This window comes from Lynx canadensis, chromosome A2 (assembly GCF_007474595.2).
Source record: "Lynx canadensis isolate LIC74 chromosome A2, mLynCan4.pri.v2, whole genome shotgun sequence".
Taxonomy (NCBI): Eukaryota; Metazoa; Chordata; class Mammalia; order Carnivora; family Felidae; genus Lynx; species Lynx canadensis.
This window is the reverse complement of record NC_044304.2, coordinates 84,495,110-84,516,977: the sequence shown is the minus strand read 5'-3', so window position 1 is coordinate 84,516,977 and position 21,868 is coordinate 84,495,110. Positions and strand designations below refer to the sequence as shown.

Here is a 21,868-nt window from a genome sequence, read left to right as displayed (position 1 = left end):
TATAAACCTTTACTATGATGAAAAATATATTCTGTAAAATATTAATTTTAGTATTAGAAAAATAACTAATACTATTTACAGGATACCACAGAATCACCTTTAATTTTTGTACATCATTTACAAGCCATTAATGGAAGACAAAATAGGTCTATTTTGTATAAAAGCCCATCAGGGGAGAACATATAAATATATACAGCAAGATATTCCAACATTTTGTATATCCTATATTCTCAAATATTACAGTGTGTGAAGCCAACCAAAATAAAAGTAATCTTTTTGTAGGAAGAACTCGGCATAATGTTTGGGCTACTATAACATCACAGACATTCTCAGGGGCTTGGAATGAGTAATCAATCCTCTTTTGAGTCACTGCTGCTATCACATGTTTGAAATGTGCAATGCATTCTTTTATGCTTATTTCTAAGGAAGTGCTATTTTTTTTTAGAGTTTATACATATCATTAAAAAATCTGAATGTCTCAAATCTAAACCATATAAGGATTCAGGTTTAGAGGAAGAAATGTTTGACTGTGATTGTCGGGAATGTTTAATCTTCTAATTCGTGCCTGCACATGCAAATGCACAATGACCATGAAAAGGAAAAGCCCTATCCCAATCTCTACGTGTGTGACTCACGTACTTCTCCAGGCACAGGTGTTCTCTCTGAAGAAAGTTCTAAGGGGCAGAGTCATAGAGTCAAAAGTGGAATAGGCTTCAGAGTGGGACTGACATGCATTTGAATACTAACTTGTCCATAAATTATGGACAGATCATTAAACTCCACTGACCCAAGTTTCTGCCTCTACAAGGTAATGCTTTTCTCACAAATGAGTTAATTTATATAAATTGCCTAAAGTAAAGCAGGTCTTGGTAACTGTTTAAAGAGTCTGAGATCTATTTTTCTTGGAATATGGAATAAAGATTTTAAGTGTTAGCAGAAATGATGACATAACGTTACTGTTCTTTACCTTATTTGGTCTGATACAGATGAAGAAGTATTCCACAGTCAGTCTTGTACTCTTTTCACTTGACTCAATTTTATGAAGAAAAATAAATAGGGTACAATGGAGCTAAAGATCTCATCTGTAAAAATGTTTGTGTGGTGCATAACAAACATTTTCCCAAGTAACAAGAAGCCATTCGTCATTTTCCCCAATGTCCTAGGGAGCTGATCCCAAGTCAGAATTGTCTTTGAAGTCAGCAGGGAAGCCCTTTGTTTACAGTAGCTTAATGAAAAGAGAACGTGTCAGAATAAAATTCAAAAAGGACACAGAGCCATTTGTGTGGCAGAGTAGTTCAGTATACAATTACAGTAATACAAGTTACAATACAACTTGAAATTCAGCTGGTATACTCATAGTTCACAATACATTCCGTTAAATTGCAGTATGCAACACACGTATGCACACAGGAGAGACTGAGTATTACATCTGTCTTCAACATCTTATATTACAGATAATTAAAAATGTTTCTTTCAATCATTAGATTTAGGATATGGTAATTATTTGAGTTTTGGGGAACTCATTTGCACAACTGAATACTACATTAAATTTTCAGTGAGAAAGAAGCACAGATCATCGATGGTATTTCATATACATTTAAATACCATGAATTTAGTACCTTCCCTAGTGCTCAGATTATATTATTTTCTATTTTATGCTTCCTTATTCCCTAGTTTATTCTTGCATTCCATATATCACAAAATAGTTGGATTAATACAAATGATAATTTCTAGAATAAAACTACCCATATTATTTCCTGAAATAAACCAGTTTCCTTAAAATATTTTGATGCAGCTGATGTATTCACTATATCTGTACTCAATAAATTCTTATTTGAAATGTTCTTAGAGAAATTATTATTGTCAAAATACGCTATTGTTTTCCTATAGTTTGATTGTCTCAAGTAGGGATCAATCATTTTCAGCCCAATTTCTAAAAAATTAATTGATCTGAATAAAATATTTTTTATTGAACAGTACACTGAGGTTTTATTCAAATTATTAATTAGAATTAAAAAAGTGTAAGATGATAGTTAACTGGCAGTTTATTCTACTATGTTATTTAACATTCGTTGAGAGATTAGGAGTCAGACACTATTCTAAGGATTTTATATGGAGTTAGCCCTTACATTTAGTTCTTTAAAAAAACTGTGTGGTATAGGTACTGTATTATCCCGGCTTTATCGAAGAGGAAGCTGAGATTCAGAAAAGTTTCACAGTGTATTTGTGGTTGCACTGGGATTTGAATCCCAGAAGTGTGGCTCCAGAACCTAGTGGATCAGTGGTGCCCCTGTTAATTTAAATTTTAAATTTTAAGTTGTATATATGTGAAATATGTATAGATGTCTGTGTGTGTGTGTGTACATGTGCATATATGTACATATTTAAGTTCCAGCTTAGAGATTCTCTAGCTTGAATTATACAATATCACTTCTTTATAAAGTAAGTGTCCGTTAGAAACTTAATCTTTCAACTCCTGAGAACTAATTTATGCATAGATAAAAGAATTGGAGCAGCATCGTAAGAAGCTCTTGACATCGTACAAATGAAGGAGAGTGAAATCTTTATTTATGACTTAGGGTGCTGCAGATCACTGGGTCATACAGAAAAGTTAAGACACATCTAAATATAAATGCTGATATTCTTCTAAATAATTTAAAATTCCTCTAATGAGTAATATGTTATTTTCAAAGGCATGTGAAACATGTTTTTCTTCAATTTTATCTAATACTGTGTACTGTTTTCCTTAAACTTAAAAATACCCTTTATTTTAGACTTGACTTTTTCAAATTTACAAGGTGATGGGTTCCCATATTTGAAGAAAAAGAAAGCTGCCTGTGCACTCAAAAAAGAAAGCAAACATCATAATTTAAATCTGTAATATATTAGCTCACATCTGAGAGAACAATAAATCCCAATGTCTAAAATGTATTACCGTTCTACATAGGGCTCTGAGCTTTTTTTTTTTTTTTAAACAGGAAAGTGGTAATGTTCTAAGCATATTAACATAGGAGAATTCTATTTATTTTGGCTTTCTACCCTCTGTACTTCGCTTCTTATTTTTAGCCTATTTTAAAATGAATCTAAGTTGGTATAGACACATATTATAACATGTTCCTGCTAAAAGTCCTCTTTAATGTCCACATCTGAAATAAATCATAATATTTCCCCTAATAGCAACAGTTGTATGTGAGCTCCAATGAAGGGGTTTCCCAAGTGTCTCTGCATCGCTGCCACATCTATGGTACAGCCTGTGCTGACTGCTGCCTGGCCAGGGACCCTTACTGTGCCTGGGATGGCCATTCTTGCTCAAGATTCTACCCAACTGGGAAGCGGTGAGTCCCAAACATTCAGCTGAGAATCAAAAGCGATGTTCCCAGACAACTGAGTCATGCTCCACACGTATTCTTTTCAATGGCGTTAGAAATAGTAGCTATGTTCAGCATCACGTGTAGTCAATGAATGAAGTAAATGCCTATGCTTTATAACTTGAGATTTTCACAGATATGTGAGGATACAGTCCTTTGGCTTTTTGTGGGGTTTTTTGGTTTTTATTTTATTTTATTTTTAATATAATTTATTGTCGAGTTAGCTAACATACAGTGTATACAGTGTGCTGTTAGCTTCAGGGTAGCTTCCCATGATTCATCGCTTACATATTACACCCAGTACTCATCCCAAGACATGCCCTCCTCAATACCCATCACCCATTTTCTCCTGTCCCCACCCCCCGACCCATCAACCCTCAGTTTGTTCTCTGTATTTAAAAATCTCTCTGGAAAAATTTATTTCTCCTCTGAAAGCTCTTGTAGCTACACAATCCTGTGGACCATCAAAAAGTTCAGACAGCATGTAACATTTTTGCATTACCTGAGTTTTTATGTGCTTCAGTATATGATTAAACTCCACCTTCCTAGGGTTTCCTGTGGCACTTCATATTTCTATAATCAAACGTTTTCTTAGTTTTGGCAACAGGAACATTGCTCCAACATGGTTACCCTGAATTGCTTTCAGAACCTTGATGCCCATGCTGTTTACCTCTTAGAGGGGTAAGTGCATGGATGCTGGTCAGATTGACAGAGTTAGGCAATGTGAGGCTAAGTGCCATTTATCCAAGCAAAAGCTCAGATAGGAAACTCTGAACCAACTTGCACTAAGTTGGAAGGGACCACCAGTAGTGACACTGATTATAGAACAAAGAATATGCATAATTTAGGGTCAGCCAAGGTCATAGCTATTTTCAGTCATCTCTTGATGTGGGTCATGATGGGTGGCAAGGCCAAAACCTAACAAAATTAGGGTCAGCAGGAGAGAGCAAATAGGACCATCCTTAAGCACTAATGATTTTCAAGTAAAATCATTGGGGTGAAGGTGTTTTATAGCTTCTTTACTCTCTGTTATACATATAGGCCCTTAAAGACAGAAGTATTCTGCCTGACAAGATTGTACTGATACTTTTACCTATTAGTTCAACAAATTTGTATCATGGGACAGTTATTTGCCAGGCAATGTTCTAGAGTTAGGCATACAACGTGAAAAACAAGAATAATAAAAAGATGAAAATTCCTGCCTTGAGGGATAATAAATTCTAGAGGGGGAAGACAGAAAATAAATAAATAAGGAAGCCCTCTAGTGTATCAAATAATGATAAGGTCCATGATTTTTTTAAATTTTTAATTGTTTTTTTAGGTCTATGAATTTTAAAAGGGCAAAGAAGGGAGACAGAGGATGTGGGAAGCAGGGAGTTGCAATATTAAGTGGATGGTCCCACTGAAGGTGTGATGTTTGAAGATGGACTTACGTGAGGAGGAATGGCACAAAGGCATTATCTGGGAGAATAGCATTCCAGGGAGAGGAACCACATATCCTTAAAGCTGGAGTGCACCGAGATTGTTCAAGAAACAGCACTGAAACTAATGGGGCTATGGTGGAATGAGAAAAAGGAAGGGTAGGAAGAAACGAGGCCAGAATGCACGATGACTTAGGACTTAGTAAGTTATTGGAGGCTTTTGTTTAGAGTGAAACAGAAAGCTACTGAGGGCTTTTGAGCACATGAATGATATTATGTTGACTTTTGGTTTGAAAAGATCATCTGGTTGGGTTTGGCTGGATTATAGCCCTGGGATAGGAAGTGGATGGGGAGAGCGGAGACAGAAGCTGCAAGGCAGTTAGGGCACCGTGAGGATCCAGGTAAGATAGAATGGTGGCTCACACAGGGATGATAGAGGTGGACGTGGCAAAGTGGTCTGATTCTGGATAGAGCTCACAGCATCTGCTGATGTATTATATGTAGGATGTTAGAGAAAGAGAGGACTGAAGAATGAACCAAGTCCTCAGAACTGAGCATATGCAGTTGTGGTTTCCTGAGAAAGAGAAGACTATGGAAGGAGCAGGTATGTGGAGAGAAAGATGATGTTAGCAGTGCCTATGAGATGTTCAATCTCATATAATATGAATTTGGAGTACACAGGCATGGCCTGGGATGGAAAATTTGAAAGACTTTTGTATTTAAAGGCATGAAATGTGAAGACAACACCCTTTCTTTAAACCAATACATTTTTTAAAAATTTTTTTAACGTTTATTTATTTTTGAGACAGAGAGAGAGACAGAGCATGAATGGGGGAGGGTCAGAGAGAGAGGGAGACACAGAATCCAAAACAGGCTCCAGGCTCTGAGCTGTCAGCACAGAGCCCGACACGGGGCTCGAACTCACGGACCGCGAGATCATGACCTGAGCTGAAGTCGACCGCTTAACCGACTGAGCCACCCAGGCACCCCAAACCAATACTTTTTAGTATCTGTGTTCAAAGACCCATGTTCTTCTGTGTCATTTTAAGATTTAGGCAGGAAGTCTATGGTGTCTTTTGATTTCTACACAGAAGTTTAGAACCTCAGTACCCTGAGATCTTCTGCTGGCACTGGACTACAGATCTAAACCTGAACACATAGTATGAGGAAAGCAAACTCCACATGTAATCTCAAATCAATTATATTTGTAGTCATTGCTGGTATTCTTTTTTACCAAACTTGTTTTGCACTCCCAATTATGATAGCAGTGATATTTAAAAATTATTACCATAATTGTTTGTAGGGCAATACATTTTTCTTGACAAAGAGTTCTAAAAATTGGCATGTCTAACCCCTAGAATACAATCATCTATCTATTAAACAGATTTAGTGCTAAAGGAAGCTGAAGCAACACACTTTCTTTATTATTATTATTATTATTATTATTATTTTATTTATTTTAAGAGATAGAGAGAGAACGAGTGGGAGAGGGGCAGAGGGAGATAGAGAGAATCCCAAGCAGACTCCATGCCATCAGCGGAGAGCCCAGTGCAGGACTCAAACTCACAAACCACAAGATCATGGCCTGAGCCGAAACCAAGAATTGGATGCTCAAACAACTGAGCCACACAGGTGTCCCAGAAGCAACACACTTCCTAAGAATGAAAGTGATGTGAGGATTACAAAGTGATTCTTACCATAGTCCTTGAGGCATACCAGCCTCTCAGCTCTAATGTGAAGGAACTGGAGATTACACTCCTTCCCTGCATAATTTCCAGACCTTGGCTTTGGTGAACAAGCATTTTTATTTAACAAACAAAGAATAGTTCTCAAGTAAAATTCCATCCTATGTATAGATTATCATTGCATATTTGTGATTTTTTCTCATATTCTCCCTCTAATTACAACCCCAGTTATCTTTTCTAAGATGTATGTTTAAAGGTAGATTTCACATTGTCATCCTAATACCACAAATCATGATCTTAATCATTTCCTTCTAATGAAGAAAGAGCTGAAACTACCTTGAAATTTTTTAATGTTACAATATCATGCCTGATATGAAACCATGTATCATAGGTTTGCTGTTAGAACTAATAAATGAATTCAGTAAAGTTGAAGGGTACAAAATCAACACTCAAAAACCTGTTGCATTTCTATACATTAATAATGAGCTATCCGAAAGAGAATAAGAAAACATTCCCATTTACAATTGCGTTAAAAGAATAAAATACCTAGGAATAAATTTAACCAAGGAGGTGAAAGACCTGTATGCTGGAACTACAAGACATTGATGAAAGACACAAATAAATGGAAAGATAATTCATGTTCATGGATTGGTAGAATAAATATTATTAAAACCGCCATTCTACCCAAAGCAATCTGCAGATTCAGTATAATCCTATCAAAATTCCAATGGCATTTTCCACTGGATTAGAATGAATAATCCTAAAATTTGTATGCAATCTCAAAAGACCCAAATAGCCAAAGCAATATTGAGGAAGAAGAACAAAGCTGGACGCATCATGTTTCTCGACTTCAAACTAGATTACAAAGCTATAATAATCAAAACAATATGCTATTGTCATAAAAAAGAGACACATAGAATAGAGCAGAATAGAGAGCCCAGAAATAAATCCATACATATATGGTTAATTGATTTACAACAAAAAAGGGAAGAATATACAATGGGGAAAGACGGTCTCTTCAATAACTGGTGTTGGGAAAACTGAGCAGCTACATACAAAAGAATGAAACTAGAATACTATATTACACTATAGACAAAATTTAACTCAAAATCATTTAAAGACTTGAATATAAGACCTAAAGCCACAAAACTCCTAGAAGAAAACATAGGCATTAAGCTCCTTGATATAAGTCTTAAGGATGAGTTTTTAGATATGACTCCAAAGCAAAGAGAACAAAAGAAAAAATAAACCAGTGGGACTGTATCAAAGTAAAAAACTTCTACACAGAAAGGACTTCATCACCAAAAGAAAAGGCAACCTACTGAATGGGAGAAAATATTCGCAAGCCATAGACCAGATAAGGGTTAATATCCAAATACATAAAGAATTCATCCAACTTCGTAGCAAAAAAATGAAATAAAATGAAATAAAATAATTTAAAAAAACAAGTGGACAGATCTGAATAGGCATTTTTCCAAAGAAGACATACAGATTGCCAACATGTCATGAAAAGGTGCTCAGCGTCACTAATCATCCAGGAAATGCAAATGAAAACCACAAGGAGATATCAACTCACTCACTCCTGTTAGAATGGCTATTACCAAAAAGACAATAAATAACAAGTGTTGGAGAGGATGTGGAAGAAAGTTTTATTGGGAATGTAAACTAGTGTAGCCACTATGGAAAATGGTATGGAGGTTCCTCAAAAAATTAAATCTAGAACTACCATATGATCCAGCAATTCCACTTCTGGGTATTTATCTGAAGATAAAACGCCACTAATTCAAAAAGATATGTGCACCCCATCACATGGAAACAACCAAAGTGTTCCTCAATGAATGAGTGAGTAAAGATGTGGTGCGCACCTGCACACACACACACACACACACACACACACACACACGCACACACACACACCCTACTGGAATACTATTCAGCCATGAAATATAATGAAATCTTGGCAATTTATGACATGGATGGACCTTCAGGGCATATGCTAAGTGAAATAAGTCAGACAGAGAAAGACAAATACTGTATGATCTCACTTGTATGTGGAATTTTAAAAACAACACACCAAGTTCATGGACATAGATAATAGATTGGTGGTTGCCAACGGTGGGGTAGGAGATGGGAGAAATGAACAAAGGGGTTCAAAAGGCACAAACTTCCAATAATAAAATAATTAAGTTATGGGGATGTAATGTACAGCATGGTGATTATAGTTAATAATTCTGTATTGCCTATTTGAAAGTTGATAAGAGAGTATATCTTAAAAATTTGCATTGCAAAAAAATTTTGTGACTGTGTATGGTGACAGATGTTATCTAGATTTATTGTGGACATTGCATGTACTCATAGCCAATCATTATATTGTACACCTGCAACTAATATATGTCAATTATTTCTCAATTTAAAAAAAGTACAAGGAAAGGGGGAAAACGTGTATTATGGGTTGAAAGAGGAAGTAGTAATCCTTTAAAGAACTGAATCTCTAGCAGTGTCTTAATTCTGTCACAAAAAGCTGAAAAGGTTTGATCTCTATCATCTAACTACCTATTATCTATCTATCTATCTATCTATCTATCTATCTATATCTATCTTATTCTTTGACATATTCATACCCATCTTTGGCTAGCACACTGAAAGTTTTATTAAAAATATCCATATTATTGAAGTTCTCCAAATTATTTTAAAGCTTAGTTAAGCATATATCATAGTGAATGCAAACCATGTTTGCTGAATCAAGTATTTCCTAAATTCTCATCTATTTTTAGTGATTAATAGTAATAATGAAAATGATCACTTGTATTTTCCATATTCATTTTCTTTAATAGTGTTAACTTACCTGGTTTTATTGCAATTTTATTGTCTATCTATCTGGTACACAAACATACCATGGAGAAATTCATAGGAATGAAAATCAAAAATGTGTCTTTTGTATGGAAACAAGTACAGTGATACTTAGAAATCAGTGTTTATACTTTGATATAATAAAGTTTTTAACTATTATCGGCTCAGTAGTTTCTCTTTTTTAAAAGTTTGCTCCTAGCAAACAATACAAGCAATTTTCCTTTTCATTCTCAAGTATTTTAAATATTTGTGCATTTGTATCAAATATTGCAATTTAATCCCATATGTTATTTATTCTGGATTCAGACATGCAAGTAAGAAATTTTATTCTAAGACAAGATAATCAGTTCAGACTTCAAGTAAATTATCTGTTTTATATACAAGAACAAAATGATTTCATTGTTTATCCAAAGGATTAGACTCTAAGGGAGAAAACATGGATAACTTGAGCCCAAATCCCAAATCCTACATGCAGTATAATATTACTCTGCCTACCAGCATGCTTTTGCAATGCTGTATGAATGCCCTAAAGGGAATCTACAAAATACAAAAAAATCTCAGATAGCTGTCTTGCTGATCTCATCATTTAAGCCAAGACATACTAATGCTTTTCTGTATTGGAATGTCTGGAAGCTATGTGATACCATAAATTCAGGTTGTCCAGCTATGTAAACCATAACATAGTGCTAGTCACAGGACAATCATTTTAACCATTGTGAATGATATTGCTTCTCTGGATGGCTGAAAATCACTTTTTCAGCAATAAGAACTCTCACATGGTGCTCATATAATATAGTGCACTCACAAGTAAAAATGCAGTGACTTAGAAATATAGCAAATGCAATGCAATAAAAAGCTGATATAGGAGCTATTCCAGAGTACAGCATTAATTGTATTTGCTGAGACAAGAGTGACTTTTACTAGTTTGTGTGTATGTGGTTGTATTAGAAATATAAAATTAAATAAGGATTATGACTTTTTTAGAAAAAGAATGCATAGGGGCGCCTGGGTGGCGCAGTCGGTTAAGCGTCCGACTTCAGCCAGGTCACGATCTCGTGGTCCGTGAGTTCGAGCCCCGCGTCGGGCTCTGGGCTGATGGCTCAGAGCCTGGAGCCTGTTTCCGATTCTGTGTCTCCCTCTCTCTCTGCCCCTCCCCTGTTCATGCTCTGTCTCTCTCTGTCCCAAAAATAAATAAACGTTGAAAAAAAAATTTAGAAAAAAAATAAAAAAAAGAAAAAGAATGCATAAATGACACAAAATGTTATAGCTATATATCCATAAATAGATGTATATAATCCATTAAATCTACAAGCCACGATTTGCTGTAACCTTAAAATGATTTTTTTCACTATAAATGACTTTGAGATTAGTCTCACTTTGTGAATTTGATAATCCCTGTGTGATTTTAATATTTCTGCTCTTTAACTGAATATTTAATTTACCTTTAAGGTTAAAAATGTTAAGAGAGACTTAACAGCTAACCCATTTAAGTAATATGCTTGTTTATATATATTTCTCAGCCTTGATAGTAAACAATCAGTTTATCCCTGTATTCCTAATATTTAAAGAGAGGTTCCTTTCCTACTCTCTTATAGCAATCTTCATCCCATGATTTATTGCTAAGAGAATATCAGTTGCTCTGTTTTGGTTTGTTTCACTATGTGATACAATTGGAATTATATGTGGATAGATAGATTTATTAAATTTTTATTAAATATAATTTTATTAAAAATATATAATTTATAGACTCAGGAAATTAATTAGTATTGAAATAATTTAAAACTTTGCTTTAAATAATAACCAGCTTAGAAAGAATGTACCTAAATTTGGAAATGCTTAAACTGATGATACATAACAACTAAAATGCAATGAGTGAACTTTGGATCATGAATAAAAAAAATCCATAAGGGGTACTTTGGAGACAATTAGGGAAATTTTACTATAAAATGTGTATTGTATGATATTATCGAGTAATCTACTGTTGTTATAAGTGATTATTTATAAGATGCATGCCAAAGTATTTAAGAGTGAAGTATTATCATGTGTGGAAACTTATTTTCTAAAGGTTTTCATATATGTGCATAAATAATATACACACAATACACAATACACAACACAGTACTTGCATATGATAGAAAAAAATAAATGTGGCAAAGTATAACTATTCATGTCTCTATCAGTGTTCATAGTACTCACCACTTTTCTGTTGACTTGACATTTTTCAAAGTGAAAATTTGAAGGAAAATTCTTATTCTAGTAAATGAACAATTTTGCTTAATTTTACACTAAATGTGCATGTTCTCTGTATCACTTATTTCAGAAAAGTTTTAAAATATCTTAAAAGTATTAGAAAGTGTTGACTCTTCTAAGAAAGCTATGTTCATTTAAGAAAAAAATTACAAGGAAGAAGATGCCAATGAATTTATACATTAGAAGTTTCAACTTAGAAAATTTTGGCTGAATGTCCCTAAATTAAAATTTACACTATTAATTTGGAATCTAACATTTACCCAGGAAATGCAAATAATAAGGGTTTCATAGCCATCTTATCACTCTTCCTAGATGGGGAGGGACAGAATTAATTCCGAATGAAAAAAGGGTTAAGTACCCATCCTGTCATGGAAGTGTTGAACAAGAAATGTGAAGTAGCTGTATTAGATAATCAGACCTGTTTTCTTTATGAAAGCTTAGGCAATTAAAATACTGTGAAATTAAACATGCAATCTTTTAAGTGTGGTGTAATCAGCAATGTTAATTCTAAGTCAGTTTTATATTTGTCTCTGCACTTACAGGAGGAGCCGAAGACAAGATGTGAGACATGGAAATCCATTGACTCAATGCAGAGGATTTAATCTAAAAGGTATTAAAAGTGAGCAATGGTCAATTTTGGTAAAGAGTAGCAAAACTCTATCACATTTCAGTGAGGGAACCTTCATAATAAATTCAGATCTCCCATTTTAAGGAAAGATTCACTATGAAGATTCTTGGTGTTCAGATACAGAAATTAAAAATCAAATGTCATTTGTATGTATAGTAAAAAAGACAAATGTCCATGGACACAGACACCTTGGGTATGTTAGTTGGTAGGTCTTTCACATAGATATCAGTTACAGATTTTCCTAGCTATTATTTTCTTTCTGAAGAAACAAAGCTGTTACCTTCTTTCTTAAGAAAAAAAAAATTGCTCTAAAAAATTTACCACTGAAAACAAATAGAATAGTACCGTGTTTGCTTGTTATTGTGGTAAATAGAAACAACATAAAATTTACCATTTTAACCATTTTAAAATGTACAGATCTGTGGTATCAAGTACATTCACATTGTTGTACAACCAACTCATCTCTAGAACTTTTTCATCTTTCCCAAGTGAAACTCTATACCCGTTAAATACTAACTCCCTATTCCCCCTCCCCCAGCCTCTGGAAGCTACCATGCTATTTTCTGTCTTTACGAATTTGACTATTCTAGATACCCCTTATAAGTGGGATCACAAAATATTCTTCGTTTTGTAACTGGCTTATTTCAGTTCTTCAGGGTTCATTCATATTGTTGACATGTGTCAGAATTTCTTTCTGTTGGAAATGGAAAAATATTCTATTGTATGCATATATCACATTTTGTTTATTCACTCATTTATCGCTAGACACTTGGATTGCTTCCACTTTGGGCTATGTGAATATCCTGCTGTTTTCATGGGTATACTACAGTGCCTTGGTTTTACAGTTTATAACCATTCCAGTACTTTTGGCGGTCCTGTCTTATGTCTTACAAGCAATCTAACCCGTTTTTCTCTGATCCTCACATGTAGATCCCATATTATTATACTTTCCCCAGTTTACTTTCTCCCAGCTCCACATCAATCCCTTGAGTGAAGTATCTTCAGACAGAGCTCTTCTTAGCTCATGCAGGTGCTGCAGACACACTCTTGCTAACAATTAACACCAAGATTCCTATTGCTAATATTTTTGAGTGTGGGCCTTTCTTTAGTAAAAAAATGACGTTACTAACTCCACTAAGTATAAGGAGAAAATTATGACACATTTTGCTTGGTTGTTCCATACATCTAAGGGAATACATCCAAGTTATCATTTCTCTGTATACTATTTTATAAATACTTGTGCCAGTTGTACTAATAGTATTCGCTCTAGTGTTAGAACTGTCTGTCACTAGGGGTCACGATGAACGAACATCTATGTTGGCTTTGTGTCAGAACTTGAGTTAAGTGCTTTTTAATGGACTATCTCACTTAATGCTTATGAAACTGTACTACAGTTTCTATAATTATAATTACACTATAATTATCCCTGTTTTATGAATAAAGATTCTGTTTATGTCTAAGCTACCACATGATTATACTAAATGGTCTTCCTAAATTAAGAATTTCAGTAAAGAACCTATTTGAAAACATAATCCATGTTTTAGAGCCAAGTAAAGCTGAGGCACAGAAAGGTCAAGTAACTTGTGTAAGGTTACACACCCAGCATCGTTGAAGTCAGAATTTTGCTTCCAATACATCTGAATACAGAGATTGTGTCTTTAATCACCACTTCCCATTGTAGACACTCTTTGCTTTCTGACTTTTCCTGAAGCTTCTGAATTTCATCTATACTACATTGAGTATGGATGAAACTGGCTTTAATAATGCCTGGCACTTACTAACTCTTTAAGTAAGATGTGTTTCCTAATAATTCACAGCTTCAGTTTTCTCAGCTATGAAAAACTGAGAAAACTGAATTCATAAGTATATTGTAATAATTAAAAGTTCAAAGTGATATGAAGGACATTCCTTGGTATCAAGTAATTCTTGAATAAACATCAATTCCCCCATGTCTTTTTGTCCTTCCTTTTAGGTTAAACACAGCAGGTAGACAATGTATAATAGTCTGCTTGTTCAATGATTAAAAATTGCCTTTTGGTGGTTTCTATAGATGATCACAATTGTATAGAGAAATAAACTTTCATATAGGAGAATATGCTCTGAATTCTATTCCCTGTCTTTCTCCTTTCATTTTTGCTTTTCAGCATATAGAAATGCAGCTGAAATTGTTCAGTATGGAGTAAAAAATAACACCACTTTCCTTGAGTGTGCCCCTAAGTCTCCACAGGCATCTATCAAGTGGCTGTTACAGAAAGACAAAGACAGGAGGAAAGAGGTGAGTAAGGCAGCACTACAGCAATCAGTCAGGGCTTTGGAAAGACATTAAATCACCACCCCTTAGTGAAGTTCAGATCAAATGAAAAAGAAAAGGCATATGAACATCCTTTTATGTCCTCAGGATGACAAGTGCCACTTCCTTTAAAATCCTTTGTCTGTAGAGTTGATGAATTAATTAGAAATCCTTGCTGCCTGCGCTCAAGACGGGGGTAGTGATAGGAGGAAGCATTTGTAAAAGAAACAAGATGTGTGCAAAACCAGAAGCCAAGTTCTCACTCAGCAGCACCTTTGTGTGATTCACAAGATAAAAGGGAGCTTTTAAAAAATTCAATTTTCCTCAGCAAGAAATTTCACTGAACTATAACTTTTATGGTAAGAAGCATTTTTCTGCCGTGCAGTAATCTATTTCCTTTGCTTTATTATCCATAACTCTATGATTTTGGTTAGGTAATGTATGGAACCATTGTTTATGGGAGCACTGCCTTTATTTAGTGATATGGAAAAAGCAGTTTTTTCAAATAAAAGGACACTGACATTAACTTTTCAGTGATCTTAAAGAGCTGTTTTAGAAGGGAAACATTGTAAAACAGCATAGGGTGAAATATTATAAATAATGAAGTCCATAATACTCATGTCATGTTGTACTGACAAATAAGAGGAAGAAGAAGAAAAAAATATATGTATATATAAAGCCTTTGGGTAGTCTAAAATGTCATGTTTTTAGCAGTGTTCATAAAGTCTGATGGAGCAAAGGGGAAAATGGAGCCTTCCCCATTTGGGTGTATTCTGTTGTGGACAGTTTAAGTACTACATATTAAGTTAATTAGGACTATGTAGAAGGGACACAATCCAAAGCTATAGAACCAGGCACTGCATCAGAGTTACTGAAATAGATGTTGGCTTCATATGGAGAATACTTTACAACTCATGCCTGCCTGTCCAAAGACAGTAGGAGCTGTTTAGTCATTGTGCGTCCATGTCTATGGGATATTAAACCACAGGCTGATGAGCACTTGCATAAGAAGAGATTTAACTGAGATACATGGATGGCTCGGTTGGTTGAGCATCCAACTCTTGATTTGGGCTCCGGTCATGATCTCACAGTCCTGAGGCTGAGCCCCTTGTTGGGCCCTGTGCTGGGTATGGAGACTACTTATGATTCTCTCTCCCTCTCCTGCTGCCTCTGCCCCCACTCAGGAGCGAGCTCTCTCTCTCTCAAAAAAAAAAAAAAAAAAAAAAAAAAAAGATTATTTTTTTTAACCATCTGGAGGAAAGAGGAGCTAGATGAACGTTAAGACCTCTTCTTGCCCCAGAATTATATGATACTAAAAAAATCTTTTTAGACATCATTATTAATAAAAATATTGTTTAAGATCTGTTTACTTTGCTACAAAAATCTGTCATCAAAAAGGACTTGAAATTTCTACAGACTAGTTAATTTTAAATTCTTTTGAGTGGATATAGGTGATAATAATTGTCTTACAACGTAAGCTGAGATAGAAGTCATAATGTGTGGTGATGATTATTGTACAGAAATGAAGTTCTTAGGCTAAAGCATGGCATGTATTCATGGACAGTCCTTCTTGAGAAGGTCTGTGTGTATATATGTGAATTGGAAATCTACAACTCAAACAGGGATTACCTTACATGAATAAAATGTTTTTCTTTAATTCACTAAAAAAGTTAAATAGAGGGACATCTAGGTGGCTCAGTTGATTAAGCATCCAGCTCTTGATTTCGGCTCAGGTCATGATCTCACAGTTTGGGTCATGGGATTGAGCCCCACATCAGGCTCATGCTGAGCACAGAACCTCCTTGGTATTCTTTCTCTCCCTCTCTCTCTGCCCCTTCCCAATTTGAACATACGTGTGCTCTCTCTCTCTCAAAAATAATTAAACTTAAAAAATATTAAAAAGTTAAATAGAATCATATACAGTGAATATAATTTGTATTATTTAAAGAAAACAAGTACATACAAGCTTGAATACATGCCACAGAAATAATGAAGCAATTAATAATGGATTGAGTTATAGATTTAATGATTGAATCTCTTTTGTGATATTTCTGATATTTTATTTCAGAATGCCCAAGAATGTAGGCACTCAGTTATTACTATCTTGCTTTTTCTTCAAATCTCAAAAGCATAAGATTGCTGTAAGACTAGGAAAACATTAACTATAATATAATTATGCAAATCTATTTTATCTAGAATTTATAGAGCACAATTCTACTCCTTACTTTGGCTAAGCAAACTATTACTGTCTTATTAAATTTATCCTAATTCTTTCTTAGTAGTTTAGGCAAAAAAGGTGCTTATTTCTCATGTTAATATGTAAATATTGAATTTTTTAAAAATAATGTAGACGGGGGCATCTGGGTGGCTCAGTTGTTTAAGCATCCAGCTTCGGTCTAGATCATGATCTTGCTGTTCCTCAGTTCGAGCCCCACATTGGGCTTTGTGTTGACAGCTCAGAGCTTGGAGCCTGTTTCAGATTCTGTGTCTCCCTCTCTTTCTCTGCCCCTCCCCAACTCACACTCTGTATCTCTCTCTCTCTCAAAAATAAACATTTAAAGAATTTTTTAAAATGTAAGACAAATGATAAAAGCTCATGGAGAAAATGTACCTAGTTCATACTGAATAGCATAAAATGATCACTAAAAGTCCTCTTCCCCTTCACTTCAATATTTATTCACACTTCCCCAAAGTATAAAGCTACTAGGAATTATATATTCAATCATAATGTATTCCTCCAAATATTCTCCATAATTTTCCTATTTTTATCGTTCTCTTTGTCTCTCTCTCTCTCTGATGTACACTCACCCACTTTAATATCAGTAAGTACATATGCAGCTAACGTATTTTTCCTAGCCACATAGTGTTCCACTATATGAATATATCTTAAGGTTTTTTTAAAGCCATCTACTGCTTAGGTTATTGTTTTTCTTCTCATAAAACATCATTTAAATGAATACTTGCATACTTGTGACTGTATCTTCTGGAATAAATTCCTAGAAAAGAAGTTTCTGCATCACATTTTATATACATGTTATATGATTTTATCAAATTGGCGTCCACAATTTTTCCTAATTTTGCACAAACATAAAAGGCTTTCTCTCCTTTTTTTTTTTTTGAATGCATTTCTACATGATTGAAACTATCTTGGGGACACACTTAAACTTTAAAAATTAAATTAACATCAAAACTTCAGTTTATATATTTCAGTCCTTCTTCCTGACCTTCCTCTTCTAGGTCTGTTCTATTATCTGTATTTCAATTGTATACTTTGCCTTTTTGTGCTTTTGTGTGAAGCTTACTTTTTATCTAAAACAATCTATGTTTGATTTTTATTTCATTGATAATAAAATACCTATTTACACAGAAATTTACCATTTAAAGAAGCATTGTACATGCATTCCTTTATTTTTATTTTGGTCAGGGGTGTTTTTTTTGTTTTTGTTTTTGTTTTTTCCCTCAGTGAAAGAACATTCTCGAGTATGCATGTTAAAGAACTTCTTACCACTTAAGTTTTTAGTCTGTTTGTTGGCAATACTATAGCTAGAACTTTAAGAAAGATTATTTCATGCATTTAACTAATATCCAGCAAATAATAGTTTTTCTAGGACAAGCCTATAATTAAATATTACCTCATAGCTTTGTATTATCTTTCCTTGGCAAGTAAAACTACTTAGAAGACTTAGAAGATGATGGCATTTCATCTTATTTTTAGTCATTCTTTAGTTTGGGATAATTGGAAAAGGCCTCGATAGTATTCAAAACTCAGTCTCTGCTTACATGATTTTTTTTTGAGTCATCTTACTGCTTTAATAAAGTAATGAATTGTTTCAGTTTTTACTTAGGAGAATATTCATTCATTCATTAAAAAATGATAAAAATTCAACCATTTAACTGTGGCTTAATGATTTTACTAATAAGAGAGTATTTTGTTGCAATTAAAGACAGGAATTCCAGGATGAAATAGATATTTTAAATTATCTGTGAATTTTGTGTATATAGGTTGACTGTGATTCATATTCCCAAAGCAATCAAAACTCTGTGCTTATTGGTGGAGAAACTACTTCCATCCAAAGGGAATGAACTTTAAGCTATTTTTGGCAATGTGGGTGATAACTTCATCCTGTCTTTAATAGATTTTAATAGATTCAATGCTCTTAAGACAACATCTCCTGGGCAAAATAGGCAGTGGAACTGACCAAAACTTTATGTTCACTAAGAAGGAAGCTGATCAGTCCTAGATGCTTTTGCCAAATTTGGAAGTTCAGGGATACTCTGTATAGGTTGATCATATCTTTTTAGAAGACAAAGAGTTGGGTTTGGATCTTTGATGAATCTCTCTTTTAGGTCAAGCTGAATGAACGAATCATAGCCACTTCACAAGGACTTCTAATCCGCTCTGTTCAGGATTCTGACCAAGGACTATATCACTGCATTGCAACAGAAAACAGCTTCAAGCAGACAATAGCCAAGATCAACTTCAAAGTTTTAGATTCTGAAATGGTGGCTGTTGTGACAGACAAATGGTCCCCATGGACCTGGGCCAGCTCTGTGAGAGCTTTACCCTTCCACCCAAAGGACATCATGGGGGCATTCAGCCACTCAGAAATGCAGATGATTAATCAGTACTGCAAAGACACTCGGCAGCAACATCAACATGGAGAAGAATCCCAGAAGATAAGAGGGGACTATGGCAAGTTAAAAGCTCTCATCAATAGCCGGAAAAGTAGAAACAGGAGGAATCAGTTGCCAGAGTCATAATGTTCTCTTACTTGGGGCTTATGCTTCCAGTAAAGAATGGTCTGTCTTCAATGATCAAATTTTGAGCAAAGAACCTTGTGTTTTAACCCATGGGGAATTCCTGATAAATGTGGTTACTCACTCCCAGAGTGAATATTACATGAACTGAAATGAGCATGCATTTTCTTGTATGATATTGACTAGCACTAGACATGTCATGGTCCTCATGGTGCATATAAATATTTAAGTTAACCTAGATTTTATTTATATCTTTATTTACTTTTTCTTCAAAATCGATATGGTGGCTATAAAACTAAAATTCTTACATCCCTTAATTGAATGAGGGCCATAACCCTGTGATTTTCCTTCCTTGCATTAACGGTTTAGATTTGGAATTGTCACTGATTTTAAATATGAGCACAAATGCCACATTTAAAACTTTTACATTGTAAAAGTGGTATAAATACATGTGATAGAGTAGCTCTCAAAAGAAATATTGAATAGATACAAGTCAAGGAAGAAAGCATCTAAAAATTGTATAAAACGTGAGTGATTCATAAATAAAACAATGAACAGTTTATTTTTTTCCAGTGAAATATATTATTTTTTTTTATTATTGTGAAAATGGTCAGTTGCTGATACCTGTTATTGATCTTTGGGTTGTTTTTTTTTTTTTTTTGTTTTAGGAAGATAAAATAAATGACCCTCACCATAAACATCTTTGATTGGAGTTATGTCAGTGAAGCATTTAAGTTTATATTCTTATGCTATTACCTTCCAAACGAAAGCACTTTTTTTGGAAGTTATTTAAGTTATTTTAGACTCAGAGAATATAATCTCACACTGTTTAATTAATTACTGTATTTGTTCTAACTTTCTAGTCTGCATGGCAAAGTAAACAATATAAGAAGAAAAAATGAAATATCAAACTTGTATATGAGAGGTGAAACTAAAATGGGAAAAAGTAAAGTAAGGAATGCAATTTTATTAAGAGCTGTTTATAAAAAATATAACTAATTTTTAACGTCAGTGATTAATTTCAATAATTAACTCTCACATTTTTTTGGTTTGCCAACCTCAGATATCATACAGATTTTAAGTCACCAATTCATTTTCTTTTTAAATGATATTTAATGTGTGCTGAAGAGGTGCTCATTTTGTGGAGAAATGAAAAAAATTCAAATATGAACAAAAATAGACATACTTTCTTTTAAAAGAATGCTGGTACTTATGCACACTGGTATATAAATACAAATATGATAAGTTCTATAATGAGTAAAATAACTTTCTTCTATTTGTAAGTTTGGATCCTTTCATTAGAATAATTTATTTTTGAACGTTTTACTCCAAATAGCAATTAAATGGAAGAAATATGAGAAATGTCTTTCTATTGTTATATTTCCTTTAAAAACACAACTTTTGCTTTTTTATTTTATTTACTTTTCAAGAAATGGTCATGTTTCCAGGTGCAAATAGAAATTGCATCATATATCTTTTCAAAATCTAGTCCAAATTATAGGTATAGTTTATAGTCCACAAAGAAGTTAAGGTAGATTTATTACCTTTTTAAACACCACAGTATAAAAGCTTGAGCTAAATCATTGTCCAAATGAATGTGATCATTGATCAGAATCTAAGAAGATTTAAGATTTCTGATTTCTTATTTAAGATTTCTGATTTCTTATTTAAGTGGTGGTAAGTTATGATATTATAAGAGGAGGCCCCAGTGAGGGCAAACACTGCAGTTAAAATACACAACATAAATAATGTTCATTCAAAAATAAGCTAATAAACAAAAGCTATTTTCCAAATGTGTATGATTCTAAAGTACTCACTAAAGCAGTTTATTATACAGATATTTTGCCTGCTTAAAGAATATAACTAAACTTCTTTATTTCTTCTCTATGTGCAAAAATAGAAATGCACATCAGTGGAAAGCCAAATCCATCTTCAATGTTTATGACCATTCTATTCTATGTACAGAGTTAAAGTAAAATTGTTTTAGAGTCAGAAGATAGGGTAACTACACAGGTCCCCTTGCTTAGTGTAAAACCAGAATGATAGACAATAAGGGTGTTTAGTTTTGTAATATTATTTGTGCTATTTAATACCTTCTCCTTTGAACATTATTCAATTGTATATACTTTTATTACTTTTAAAATTATAGAAAATTTTGAACATAACTGCCAAATGTAAAGAAAAATTTCTCAAAAAATATTGTCAACATATACTGAATATTGGTGGTTAATTAGTATTATTTTGTGTAGTTTGACATTTCAGTGATTTAATATGTTTTCCATTTGTATTGTACATAAAATTTCCTAGGAATGCACTTTTTTCAAAGTGTAGGTTTGTGAATAGATTTTAGCATGATGAAACTGTCATTACGGTGAATGTTCACTCTGTGAGAAAACAAATGAAATGTAGTTAGTACCTTAATATTTAATTGGATATTGAAGAAATCATTTGCCTGGCAAAATAAAACATGTTGAATTCCCCAAGAATGTCTTCAACTTTTCTTTCTTTTTATTATTATTATTATTTTTGTTTTTAATTTATATCCAAGTTAGTGAGCATATAGTGCTAGAATGATTTCAGGGGTAGATTCCAGTGATTTATCCCGTACGTATAACACC

At 33.8% G+C, this 21,868-nt stretch overlaps 1 protein-coding gene across 1 annotated transcript in view; it reads left to right on the top strand.

Annotated features, from left to right (window-relative positions):
- The window catches only part of SEMA3C (semaphorin 3C), a 176,241-nt gene extending 154,508 nt beyond the window's left edge, over positions 1-21,733 (top strand). The window contains exons 15-18 of the mRNA XM_030307851.2: positions 3,178-3,335; positions 12,117-12,184; positions 14,347-14,477; positions 18,840-21,733. Of these exons, the coding sequence (XP_030163711.1) occupies positions 3,178-3,335; positions 12,117-12,184; positions 14,347-14,477; positions 18,840-19,253 (771 nt within the window). The 3' untranslated portion in view covers positions 19,254-21,733. The remainder of the gene's footprint in view (positions 1-3,177; positions 3,336-12,116; positions 12,185-14,346; positions 14,478-18,839) is intronic.
- The last annotated feature ends 135 nt before the right edge of the window (positions 21,734-21,868 follow it).